Source organism: Lepidothrix coronata, unplaced genomic scaffold, assembly GCF_001604755.1.
Source record: "Lepidothrix coronata isolate B3197 unplaced genomic scaffold, Lepidothrix_coronata-1.0 Scaffold16, whole genome shotgun sequence".
NCBI classification, from domain to species: Eukaryota; Metazoa; Chordata; class Aves; order Passeriformes; family Pipridae; genus Lepidothrix; species Lepidothrix coronata.
The window spans coordinates 4,642,047-4,655,988 of record NW_016690196.1 but is presented as its reverse complement, the minus strand read 5'-3'; the positions used below and the strand labels follow the sequence as shown (position 1 = coordinate 4,655,988).

Sequence of the window (13,942 nt, the reverse complement as noted above, 5' to 3'; positions counted from 1 at the left end):
GTTTAGAAGGCTTATCTTTGCAGTGTTTTGTGTAAGCACTTAATGTTTATGAAACACAGTGAGCCGATTTCTTTTGAACTCTACAAATAAATTTTAAAATAACTTGGGAAGACACACAAACCTAGGAGCTATGCTGAATGATTTTGAGGAAGCAGATTCTAAACTGAACCCTTTCTTTTGCAGGCCCAGATTGCCTTTCTTCAAGGTGAAAGGAAGGGACAGGAAAATCTGAAGAAGGATCTAGTGAGAAGAATCAAAATGCTGGAATATGCACTTAAACAGGAAAGGTATGCTGCTTTAGTGATGAGCACATAACGAAGAAATTCTGAAGACAGATACTTTATTTCTCTTCTTTATTTTAAAAAAACAAGAAATATTTTTTCTGTATATACTCAGTTCTCAAATTGACAAATAATATTATACTAAATAAAACCAGTAGTCTAAATGTCTGCATTATAGTAAGAACAATAGATAACATTATACTGCTACAAAACATGCTAATAAAACCCATGGTTGATCAATAAAGAATACTTTTTCCTTGGTAAAATTCCACCTAACTGAATAGATTGTACCTCAGAATTACCATGTATTCCCTTTTTGTTCAAAGTGCTAGCTTTGTTTAATAATATGTGACAACTGAAATCTTAACTGCTTTCAGTCTAGTAATTACTAGCTTTTAATCTTGCTAAGTTTTTTGTCTTTTCAATATGAAAGACTCTACAGAAGTATCTTCTGGAAACTAATTGTGTGAGGGACAAGCTGGATGAGGTTCAACAAGGCCCAAGTGCTGGGTCCTGCACTTTGGCCACAACAACCCCATGCAGCACTACAGGCTGGGCACAGAGTGGCTGGAGAGCAGCCAGGCAGAATGGAACTTAGGAGTTTGGATTGACAGGAAACTGAACATGAGCCAACAGTGTGCCCAGGTGGCCAAGAAGGCCAATGGCATCCTGGCCTGGATCAGGAACAGTGTGGCCAGCAGGACCAGGGCAGTGGATAAGTTGTATATCTAGTTTATTTTATGTAATTAAATGAGTAGGAACTGTTCTACACTGTAATATACTCAGTGCTGGTGAGGCCATACCTGGAGTACTGTGTCCAGTTCTGGGCCCCTCAGTTCAGGAAGGATATTGAGGTGCTGGAGCAGGTCCAGAGAAGAGCAACAAGGCTGAGGAAGGGACTCGAGCACAAGTCCTGTGAGGAGAGGCTGAGGGAGCTGGGGCTGTTCAGCCTGGAGAAGAGGAGGTTCAGGGGAGACCTCATCATTCTCTACAACTCCCTGAAAGGAGGTTGTAGCTAGATGGAGGTTGATCTCTTTTCCCAGGCAACTATCAGTAAGACAAGAGGGCATGGTCTTAAGCTGTGCCAGGGGAGGTTTAGGTTGGATATTAGGAAGAAATTCTTTACAGAGAGGGTAATCAGGCATTGGAATGGGCTGCCCAGGGAAGTGGTGGATTCACTGTCCCTGGAGGTTTTTAAGATGAGAGTGGATGTGGCACTTAGTACCATGGTCTAGTAACCACAGTGGTGTTGGATCAAGGGTTGGACTTGATGATCTCAGAGGTCCCTTCCAACCCGTCTGATTCTATGATTCTATGTGCGTGTTTACCAGTTGATCAGGTTCTATTTTTTTGTTCATGGGGATTTTCAGTAGAAGTCCCCAGTTTGCTTTATTCCTACCTATACTTTCCTGTTATTCTAATCTTTGAGGCAAACAAGTTGGGTTTTTTAATCATGTTTTCAGAAATCTCTCTGTTCAACCAATTTATTTTAGGCCAAATTTAGTTATATTTTTTTTTAGTAGTAAAATGTAATTTAAAATTCTTGAATAAAGAGTACGTTTATGTTACTACTGCAAAACAATAATTGCTTACATACCATTTTCCTATCAGATAATTCCTGCTTCTCTTTAATAAAATATTAGTAAAATAAAACTCTCAAATAATTTGTGTTAGTAGAAATAATATTTAAAATATACACATTTGCAAATGGGGAATAGGATATTGCTGCTAGATAATTTAAAATGGATGCTATTGGTTGTGCAACACTGTATAGCATTTAGGTTTACTCATCTTTAGCAGAAGACATGCCTTTGACCATCCGGTTCGTCTCTTTCTGGTAGGAACCAATTCATCTGCTAACATGGAGCTGCAGCCAGTTTTCTGGCCAGCAGTAGCCTCAGGGCTCCAGTATACTTGCTTCCCCTTTGGGGAGTTCTTGAAGGAATGCTTAAGGTAGATACTCTTTTTGCCCAGGCACTGGGTACTGATCTTCTATCATATAGCAAGAAAAATATCAAATGTATGCATAATGGAGATTGCAGATTATTGCTATAGAAAGCTTACATTTGAGGCATGATTGCAAGGCTTAGAGTCACAATAAGAGACAATAGAGTATGTTCTTGTTCAGTTAAAGATATACTCTAAGTTATATATATTCTGTGATGATTTCTTGTATTTCAAAACTGAGGGAGCTATTCCTGGTTACTTAAAGACATCTCTAGTACTTCATGTTCATAACCAAGACAAATTGGCAATCAAAAATTATCAAACTATGTTAATACATTTCTGTGTGCTATCCGAGAAACTTTGTAACATTTAAAAAAAAAATCAAAAATTAAACTCCCATATGGATAGTGAAAATGTTCCCCAGTTTTAATCTGTAAAATCCACCTAAATTATGACATTTAAAGTCTAGAGCAGTAGTCCCTGTCAGGATTGGGAAAAAACACCTGCCTTCTTATTAGCAGGTTGTATATTGGTATCTTCTATCTTTTGTTGTATGTTTTTCTGCAGTGTATGGCACTAGCCTTTGTTACTCAGGTCAGTAGGCTACTGTCAGCTGGTCTGATCCAGTGTGACAGTTTCAGTACCGGTGTGTAATGGTTCTGTAAGTTAATGTGATGCTTGTGACTGGTGTGTCCTAGAGACAGCTATTTATGAGTTTGTGGTTTTAAACAGCAGTTTTATTTGCCAGTTTCTGAAGAAACAGTCTTGTATTTCTGCTGGAAATGTCTCCCAGCAAGTGTTCTTGCTTGATACTTCAAAGAATGGCAACATGCTGAGCTTGGAAGCACTACTCTCTTTCCCAGCATTTTCCTAAATCAGCTGTCAGCCAGGTCAGGCCGTAGTCAGTTGCAATGCTGGCTTTTTCCACTGGGATCTCAGAGCTGCTAAATGAGATCCTACAAGGTAGGAAGAAGACATTTCTGTCAAGTTAGGGGAAGGTTGATGCGGTGTGAGGGGACAGGGAATCATTCTTGTATTCCTTCATTTCTGTCCTGGGCTTGCAGTATACCAAATGTTTCTCAGTTAAATGAACTAAGTTATGAGTAATGGGACAGAATATGAAATTGTGGCCCAGAGGACTCCCATGTTTGCAATGCTCTTAGGAGAAAGTGCCATTGGTTTTCTCAAAAACATGCTTTTATGAGCTCCTGTTCTTTATAGTGGGTGTTCAGCATTTCTTTTATCAACCAAATGGTTTCAAATTTGAATATAAATAAACAGCTTCATAAGCATTATTGTTATTCTCTATTTCATGTCATGTCATTTTGTGGTGGGTGAGGTAGAAAATTACTTACTGATTGTCATGGTTTTCTGACAAATGTAGTTTAATGTTTGGCCTTTATTTTAGTATTTGTGAGATTACCTTTTTGTTGTGTGCATAGGAAGGCTGATTATTTCTGCTGGAGTCTTAATAGACTAAATAGCAAAGAGCTTAGAAGGAGCTAGTGTGTAGTTGAGTCTACCATTTTTTCTACATTAGTTTTGATGTAGTTTTGCCAACACCCAGTACATTGCAGTGTGAGGCTGCTCACAGTTGAGGGTTACTTTTTATGACTTTATCAATACTTACTCCCCCACCAGTAAATTGCATTGTTGCCTCTGAATTTTCAGGAGCTAGCTGAAATGTAGTACTGTTTCTCTCAAGTACATGTCCTATTTCACTTAGTCTAGCTCGCTTCCTGTCTTAACATATTTCAACCAAAGAACTGGACTCCTGAGCCATGTCTCTAGAAACACTTGATTTAATTTTATGTTGTTTTCTGCGCTGGTGTGTCTGATCAGTGTAAGGCTGGCGCCTTCTACCCTGTGTAGAATATCTTGCCGTGCTGTTCCTGGCAGTCATTCTTGTTTATGTCTCTTGATTTGGCGTCGGCTCCCAGATCTTCTACGGATGTTTTGGCAGGCTCCCTCAGCACAGCTGGATTAGATGCTTCAGGTCTGGCGACAGATATTTCCAAGAAATAGTGGCCTGTTTTGATTGGGGTCAGACTTTTTTCTGTGTGAAGTATTCAGAAAAGTTTCACTGCTCTTAGTCTTAGGAAATTTAGAAGGATGACAGCTTTTAGCTTTTTCCTAAGCAGCTCTTAAAATGTTGTGGCAGCCATGTTGAATGTCTCCAAGCACTGTTTGCATAGAAGACACATAGTTCAAAGAAAATACTGCTAATCAAAAAAGGAGAATTGTGTAGTGAAAGGCAAAAGCCAAAGCAGTGCTAATATTCATTCTTATCTTAGTGAGGGCATCTACCCAGCAATGTATTTTCACAGTACCAAAATATCTTTCTTCCAAACAACTTGAAGGTTAGTTTTCAGATGGAAAATACCTTCTATGAAGTTGTATCCTTCAGGTAGTTATTTTCAAGTAATTTCTCTGTCTCTGCATACTGCTAATGATCCATATGTAATGGAAGGTAAATCATTCAAGTTGAACAAGTTCAGATAATAAATCTTTGTGACTTGTTTCCCTTTTTCTTTCCCCCAAACCACTTGTTTTTGACCAGATGATGCTTGAGAAACATTGATTTTACTTCATACTTATTTACACAAAAAAAGACTTCTTCTCTTTTTTGTGATGATGGTATTGCACTGCTGTGAACTGCGGAAGACTGTTTTAAAGCTGTTAATAAGTGGCCCGTGTGATTTCTGAAAAAGTGAAATTAGGTGTGACAGGTGGGCAGAAGATGTTATTATAGAAATAGATTAAATTAAAATGTGCTAATGGAATAAGCTATAATCACAATTTGTGTAGAAAAGAATTCAAGGTTATTTTGTGAGAAGTTTGATAACCTTTGATTACAATATGTATAACTGAATGGTCAAGACTCTACCTTCCAGTCTTGGTGTCTGAATCACGGTTTTCAGCCCTTTTCTTAGTGTTCTTTAAAAAGAAGATTGTTTCTCTTTCATACCTGTGATATTTTCAACTGTACCATAAAAAAGTTTCTGAAAATAAATCTCATACTTGCTGCTTGAAGAAGTGTAGAAAATACTTCCTTGATGGACTGTTAGTGGTCTATATTGATTTTATGGGATTTTTTTTTTTAATATTCCTCTGAACTTTAGAACCATACTGTAGCTGAAGATGAGTTCACTGAGTCAAGTACTCATTCTTCTGTTTCAAGTCTGTGACTTGTTCAGACACAGGTATTTGTACTAAATTATTTTAATTCAGGTTTGACTGTAGCATTGGGTTTATTTTGTCATTTTGTGCTTTTTGTTTTTAACTTTCTCAGCAATATTGAAAATAAGTATTGGTTTTTTTGGATTTTCAGCTCTTCAGTTACCTCTCTGTTAGAAGAACAACCTCTCCGGTTCTTCTGCCTTATCTGTAGTGCTACTGGTCTCTGCCTGTGATATACAGAGTTAGATCTTCTAAAAGATGAAATCTTAGTCCAGCTTGGCCTTAAAATTGATTTAAGAGCCAGTGGTGTACAAGACCATGTAATCTGCATTATCCTCTTGAAGGAAAGAATAACAACAAAAGCTTTAAAAGCTGTTGCATTATGAGGTGCAACCAGTTACAAAAACCTGCTATTAACAGTTTAAAATGTGAATAGAATGAAAAAGTCTCATTTTGTTGAACTGACTTTATAATGCTTTTACTAAGAGGAAAGAAGACTATTACTGGTGATTTAAGAGGGAAAGAAATTTAAAAAATGAGCATACATGGATTTAGGAGATGGAAATAAATATACTGAGAAGTTTAAAAATCTGCAGACTGAATCTTTAAAAGATGGATTTTGGAGAACTTGTGAGAGATCTGAGGAAAAGGAAATGTACAAGGAATGATCCTTTCAGTGAACCTAGCAAATATTTTACTTAGGTAGGAAATTATTAACAAAAACCTGATAAGAAAATTAGTGAATGCTTAGAGCATAGGGGAACTCTGCGTAAGACCAATGAACTTAAAGCAAATGCTACAAAACCTAACTGCTTTCTGAAATTATTTGAAGGAATTGAGTAGAACACAGCATATGTCAGTAATCCAGATTAAAGTAGAGTATTAATATTTGCTATGTTAAGTCAAATCAAAATAGATTAAACAGTAAGGTCACTTGAATTCATGACTGTATAAAAAATTGTAATGTTTAAAGTTGGTGAGGTAGGTTGATGATAGAGTAGAGGATTTCCTAATTCTTGATTAATCATTACTTTTTATTAGTGATGGTGAGGGAAAAAGTAAACATAGCCTCAGTATTAAACAATAATGTTTTACCAGGGTAACATCTCTCTGCTGGTGAGGTGTAAGAAACAGATAGTTGGAAAAGGAAAGATAAATATTTTGATTGAGCATTCAGCTTTGATTTTGTTCTGTTCTTCGTTGTTCTTTTCTGTACTGACCAGAATGTTTAACCTTCACTTATTACTGTTAATACATTCCAAGTGCATCCTTTCTCCTTTCCTTGGTGGTTGCTGCTCAGCTGAGTTAGAACTTAGTGCTCTGGCTCTTGAGGAGTTGGTTCCTTCGTTTGTCTATGTTGCTACACCGAAGAGGCACTTCTTCACTCTTCACTTACCCTTCTCATTCAGAGTTAAATGTTTATTATCATTAAAATGCAGTTGGATTAGTAGGAAGCTAGTACTGTCAATACTGAAGCATAAGAACTACCAAGCATCAGTTCCCTCAGCACCATTTTGTTAGAAATAATGAGTTTTCTTGGTGAAATAAGAAAAGGCAAAAGAAAATAGTAATGCAGTGAAGATGTTTGAGAAACAACCAAGAGGTGTATGTAACAATCAAGAGGTGTAGGTAACTTGAAAACATTTTCTGCAGTCGTTCTTTATACAGTCATTCGAGCTTAGCGAGACTTGCCTCATACAATTACAAAGTGTCACACCTCATTTGTTTCTAAAAAACAAATTTTGAGTGGAAGAATTCCCTTGTGACTAGTAGAATTAATGCACTCATTTTCATGCTGGTGTATTTGAGAGGTTTTTTTATCTTTTGTAGCCTGTGTCTTGCTGCCCTACACCTAGCTCTGTACATTTGCATTGGAACTGTGTGTATGTGTGTATTTGATGGTTGTCCCACTACTGCCAGGCTGCACAGTCAGCATTTTCTGAGTTCTCTGCCTTTTGTTCTGGGTAGGAACTAGTATAAGTGCCACACTTCTACCCAGTTGTGAATGTCTACAAAACTATATAGGGCATCAGGATTTTGTTTTGAGTTGTCTAAATTTTCATATTTGGCAGAAAACAATCTTATAAAATTATAGTGAGTGTGAGAGAAGGAGGGAACAGATTGTGAAACTAGCTAAGGCTTTCTTTGCCTCAGTTTCTCTGTTATGGTGTTGTAAGACTACTCTAATAAATCTTGAAGAATTTATGTGTGCATTTGCAATCCTGTACTACTGTGGTGTTATTTTGTGTGTTTAAAAGTCTTTACTGACTGTAGGATGAAGCTTTTCAAATTAAGAAGCGTTTCCTTTTTTTTTAAATAGCTACTCTTGTCATTGTACGGCATGCTTTGTGGGGTTTATTACATTAGGCCTTCTGAAGGCTAAATATTTTTGGAAGAGAAGTCTCGATTTTGCACTTGGTCAAGTGACAGATGTAGCAGCTTTGAGAGAAACTGGGGTAGGTGAGCTGTCACTGCTAAATCTCACTTATAATAGTTCTGAATGAGAGCTTGCTGCTGTTGGAAAGTACAGCATTTCGAAGAATAAAACTAAAGTTTGCTTAATGGAGGTGACAATATGAGATATGAAGTAGGTGGTGCTGAACTGACATGGATAGTAAAAAATGTTTCACAGTGAAACACTGGAGGAGGGAAGCAGAAGAGTAGCTTGTGTCCACAGGGAGGGAACCTTTTCTGCAGCAAGAACATTTTGTAAAATCTGCAGTCTACTGATCCCTGTGTTTCATCACTATTCACTTTGCATGTAAACCTTGGAAAAAATAATTAAACAAAATCACTTATTGGAAGTTGTGGTCAAATGATTTGTTTTGTGTTGTTCCTAGACTAGAAGAAGGGAATGGCTTTTCAAGTGAAAATTGGTGACATTTGTGTGTTTAGAGATACCCTTTATATGTGCTAATAGTTTTTTTTCTCCATTTTTTTCCTTTGTTTTCTTTCAGGGCTAAATATCACAAATTAAAATATGGCACAGAATTGAATCAGGGAGATATGAAGCCACCAAACTATGATTCTGGTAAGAATTTATTAAACATTAGTTCATTACTGGCATAAAAACATAACTGCAGTTTGTGCAAATGCTGAATTGATAGTGTTGATAAAATAAGTTGCTAAATGGAAGCAGTGAAAATAGAGGTAATTAATAAAGACTGTATTTTACTCTTGTACAATTAAAAATAATGCTAATGCTCTGAAAGAGTCTATTAATAAATCAAATTAGTTTAGATTTAAAAAAATCCAAACCCAAATGAAAAATCTACTCTTGGAGAATAGTTTTTTCTCTCCCTTAGTAATGTGTATGGATATTTTAGAACAGGATGATACTAGATTCATAGCTGTAGAATCCTTTTATCTTTGGATAATTTATCTGAATGAAATATATAGTGCATAATGTTTTGTTCAATTACCTCAGTGATATTTCAGGAGAAAAATAATGAAAGTACGTATTAGACATAAGTGAGAGTTTGTGAGTGGGGCATTTATTTAGAGAATTCAAATCATCATTGGAGATGCATTCAACTAACTTCAGTGTAATGCTGTAAGAGGACAGTTTTGTGCCTTGGTCTCTGGAAAGCTGATTTACTTTCATAGAGTTTTCATCTCCTACTTCAGACAAATAGATATAAGCACTGAACTTGAGGAATTAAGAATTTAAATTACTTCCTTTTATCCCTCTATCTCCCTATCTTTTCGTCAGAAAAAAAAGAAGAGGTACAGAGATTTGGTTACAGGTCAAGCCATTGAAAGAAGTAATAGGTGATGTTTTTTGTATCTTAGTCCCCTGATACTCTTACTAAAATGAAATTGGAGCCCCTGTACATAAAGGTAGATCATAGAAAGTCTGCAGACCTCAGCTTTGTCACTTGGTTTGTGGAGGGGATGGTCTGGTTTACTGTCGTGGTTAATTCTTACCTCGTTAGTTTTAGAAGGTCATTAATAAAACTGTAAACAAGCAATAAATCCAACCCCACACCAACTGCTAAAACTTTATACCAGGCTTTTCTTGTTCAAGTTATAATGAGTTTTTGAGATATTTTACTTCATGTTATTATCAAGGTTGTTTCCTTAACTGAAGAAATACTTAATTTGATGTTACTAAGTGGAAGACTCCAATCTTTATTTGGACCATTAGAAAACCTTGTTCTGACCATACTAAAATCCTAGACAACTTTTTTTTTTTTTTGTAATTTCTCAGAATGCAGCTACAGCATGTTGCTCCAGTTTCCAGGGGAGGAATGTCATGCGAGGCCTGTCTTGTGAGCAGAGCCATAGCCTGTGCATTACTTCTGCAAAATGAACTTTAGTGCAATTACTTTGTTAAAATTCCATTATCCTCATTTATCCCATTGTATTCTATATATGTAGCTATCAGAAATGTATACTTTTGTTTTATATTAAATATAGACTGATTAGTGATACACTTAAAGTAGAAACTTTGTTATAGGAACTTTGCTATAATGCTCCTTTGAAGTTGTCTTTGATAGATACTTAGTTGAATGTCCATATATTTTCACTGCTCTGTCCCTGTTTTTCCTGCCCAGTCATGAAAAAATGTGAAAGTGTTTGTAGCAGTTCTTCCAAATGGGTCCTTTTTGATTGTTTTCTTTATAATCACTTGGGAATCCGTAACACAATTTAGAAGAAAAGAGTTCCATCTCCTGTTAAAGGGATGCCTTTAAAAAAAAAAAAATTGTACTATTTGTGATACCTTCTGCTATTATTTGCTTATGATGCAAGTCCCTCTGTTCTTATCTATGAATCATTGTCACTGCTAGTGGTCATCAGATTTGAGGAGACTAAGTGCAAGAGCATTCTTGCCTGTGGATGTAGTTAATAGTGCCTTCAGAAGAAGGGATTTTGCTTTCCAAAGGAATTTTCAGGCAGATTTACCTCAATCATGTTTTAATAATTATAGACTGAGCTTTGGTAGCTGTCCTTCGGATCCAGCTGTGTTCAGTTGTCATTGGAAAATTATTGTGCAATTGATTATTTCCTGTGGTTGCTGTTAAATGAATTTGTGAATTCAAGATGGCTAAAACTCATATGACTCTCCTTGCATGTGAATTCTGATCAATCTTTGATAGTTTCTTTGGGTAGGTGTTGGGATTTTTTTGTGTGTGGCATTAATTCAGTTTAAAGGTAAATGACTTCCTGATGAAAATAACAGCTTTCCCACATCCCATATCAAGTTACTCATAGGATTATACTAGAGGTTTTTCTTGTTCTTAATTTTTGTTTACATAGGAAGATTGTTCATCCTTCAGTGTTTGGACCACAAAGTTTTCAAGTTTTGTAGTGGTTTTCATAGACAATAAATCAAGATCTCTTATCTTGGGAAGAATATGCATCTCCTGGAGGACAATAAAAGAACCGCACCATTGTGTAGTTTGAAGCTATACATGCAGTCAACACATAGTTGTTTGTTGCCAACATTCAGATAGTTTTCTTACCAGAGCAGCGAAATTATTTTTTTTTGTAGATTTTTCTAGGGTAGTAACATTTGCATACAAATTTATGGTTGGGGAAAATGCGATGAAAATTTTTCAATAGCTTTTCAGTTAAAAAATAAACAAACAATCCCTACTGTTTGCTTGGTTTTTTCCTTCTACAAAACTAATACAAATAAGGATGAATTTAAATTGAACAGGTCTGTTTGTTTATGTCGAACTGTCAAGGTGAGATGTCTGACATCGATGTCATGCTGCAGTTGCATTTGATATCGTTAGCAGTTAAAATATTTGTATTCAAACTTAATATGAGCAGCAGTTATTTTTGAAGGCTAATGCAAAAATGGAACTTGAGATTGTTTATGTCATTATGTACCCTGAAGGAAAAAGTATTAGATGGGACTTGGTGATGTGAGACCAAAGGGAAGGCATGAATGACTAGTGGAACTTGCTCTCATAGAGTAGGATGTTCCTGGCAAATTTTATGTGTATGTAGTACTACAATTATGTGCTATGTGCATTTTTTTTCTCTCTTGATTACTGGCACTTTGAATTTTTTAATTTTTTTTAATTAAACCATTCCTAATCATTTTAAGACAGATCACATTTGTCTTTACAAGTGGATGGGCATCTTTTATGAAAATAGGAAAAGGAAAAAAAAATTAATAAAATAATCTTTTTCAGATGAAGGGAATGAGGCAGAGATTCAGCCACAACAGAATAGTCAGCTAATATGGAAACAAGGACGACAACTGCTAAGACAGTAAGTGTTGAAAAAAGGACTCAGATATTGAATGCAAAAGAACAAATCTGATAATGAAATGTGATTTTATTAGATTTTATTGAAAGAAAAGTTAGTGTGCGAGATGAAGTTCATTCAGGTCCTGCCCTGCTTTTCCTTGGTTTTGGAAACATTTCAGTATTTCAGAACTTCAGGTGAGAAGCTTTGTCAAATCACAAATGCCTGATCTCATTTACTTTTCTTTCAATGAGTATAATCGAACAATTTGCTTGGGAGAACAGTGGGTCATGGCACCTTGCAATTAAAAAACAACACACACAAGTAATTCTGCAAAGATCAGAATTTTATTGTGTAAAATAAAAACAGCTAGCACTGAAGAGGGAAAACTTTTATTTTTGCCTGTTTGAGGTGCAGAAAAGAGTAACATCCAAGAGGCTAGATGAGACATTTTATAATTCTCAGTTCATCTGAATGAAGCAAATGTCTATAAATCTAAATTGGTTTTTGAATTGTGATCATAATGAATAAATTAATTGCTAAGATATTTGGTGTGTTACAAAGGATTAAATGAGAGGGGTGTGAATCAATAAGGACAGTCTGGAGCTTATATAAAAGGACCTTTTTCCAAGGAATTGTTCAGAAGTTAAATTTGTTCCATTTGTTGGATGGCTTATACATGCTTTTCTTTTGCAAGAGCTCAAATCTTTACATGCATGTTGGATAAATGTAAATAGAGTGGTCTTGACTTGGATCAGTGAGTCTGAAGACAAGTCATTCCTTCTTAGTGCAATTCATGAGTGACACAGTGCTGAATAGAGTGCATATTATCAACAGACTCTGTTTTGCCTAGGTGACTTTTTTGATTTTTCTATAGCCAACAATGAGTATTTCTCTCCTAATGTGGTTATGTGAATGATATTGTTAAATAATTGGAGGAGAATGTTCTTGCAGGAAGAGTGCATGTCCTTGATTTGTAACAGCTGTTACTGTAAGATAGCATTTCCCTTCTTTAGAGTTGTCTAGAATATTAACCATTTAATCACTTCAGTGCTATTAACTCCAGATTCTGGAGGGAAGGACAGAGACCAATTTTTAATTTTTCTTTTTTAAATCATATATTCCTCCTGTTTCCCTCAAAGGCAGTATGGCATATTGATGAAAGAACCAACTTTAGACCTAAAGAGCCAACTTTAGACCTTGAGGTTTTCGTACAAGGATGCTTGCTGCCCAGCCTTTATAAGGAAGACAAATTAATATTTAGCAGATCCACTGCAGAATAAAGGAAAGGCAAGACAAAGATTTTATCAAGCCTAGTGCATCATAAATAACAACTCTCACTAATAGCTACAGCTATAGAGTTTGGGTTTTATTTTCTCTGTTTTCTAGGCTTCTAATAATGTTTATATTGGAACATATCTGATACTTCTTGTATCTAGTTTCCATGTATCGAGGAATAAAATGACCATGTTGTACATACAACTGTGGTGATTTTTACAAAGCAGTTGTAAATATTTTAATTGAAAGTGCTTTTCCACCCATTTTAGTAAATGAATGAATAACGTATTGTATAACCTCTGACTGCTAGGCTTCTCAGTGACTGTAGAGGCTGGTACTGCAAGAGGCAATCCCTCTGCAGCTGGTACAGGATGATTTATAAGCATGTTTCATTAGCTCAGCACCACCCTTTGCTAAGCTAAGGGGTTGAAGATGAGTTTAGGGAGAAGTTTTCATTTGCTGTTTTTGCATAAGTGGGATGTGCATGGAAGATTAGCATGAGTTCTGTTCCTGCAGGTATCTACAAGAAGTGGGCTACACGGACACGATACTGGATGTGAAGTCAAAACGAGTGCGAGCTTTATTGGGCCTCTCAAGTGATGCTTCAGAAAAAGAAAACAGAAATCAAGAGCCGATGGTAAATGGCACAGAGGGCCAGATTAAAGAAAGCACAATGATCGGGTAAGCATCAAGATGACGTTATCTTTATGTATAAATGCACTTAATGCTGTTGAACAAAATTTTTGTTTACCGGGAAGATTTCAGGGTTCCCTAGTTGGAGATTAGAGCAATTGTGGCAAATTTCATTATATTAAGCAATAAGTATGGAAGTAACTCTTGAGATTCACATCTTAAAAGCACCATAAATTATTTTTTTTAGTTGAATGGCAGCACTAAGTCAAATCAAACCTCTTGAGATACAGTTGCAAAGTGTTTAGAAGTCGGCATTGTTTCAAGTTAATGGTTTATTTGTATTGCTGGAAACTTTTCTGTGTAGATTGCAGGCTTTGCCTTTCTGGTCTGTGCTGACTGTGACATGATAATCTATACAAGAG

General features: G+C 36.0%; 1 protein-coding gene across 6 annotated transcripts in view; it reads left to right on the top strand.

Moving 5' to 3' along the window:
• The window catches only part of STRN (striatin), a 68,117-nt gene that overhangs the window by 12,167 nt on the left and 42,008 nt on the right, over positions 1 to 13,942 (top strand). For all 6 annotated transcript variants that reach the window (XM_017806597.1, XM_017806598.1, XM_017806603.1 and 3 more), the window contains exons 2-5: positions 184 to 287; positions 8,366 to 8,439; positions 11,555 to 11,633; positions 13,404 to 13,568. In XM_017806597.1, the coding sequence (XP_017662086.1) occupies positions 184 to 287; positions 8,366 to 8,439; positions 11,555 to 11,633; positions 13,404 to 13,568 (422 nt within the window). The remainder of the gene's footprint in view (positions 1 to 183; positions 288 to 8,365; positions 8,440 to 11,554; positions 11,634 to 13,403; positions 13,569 to 13,942) is intronic.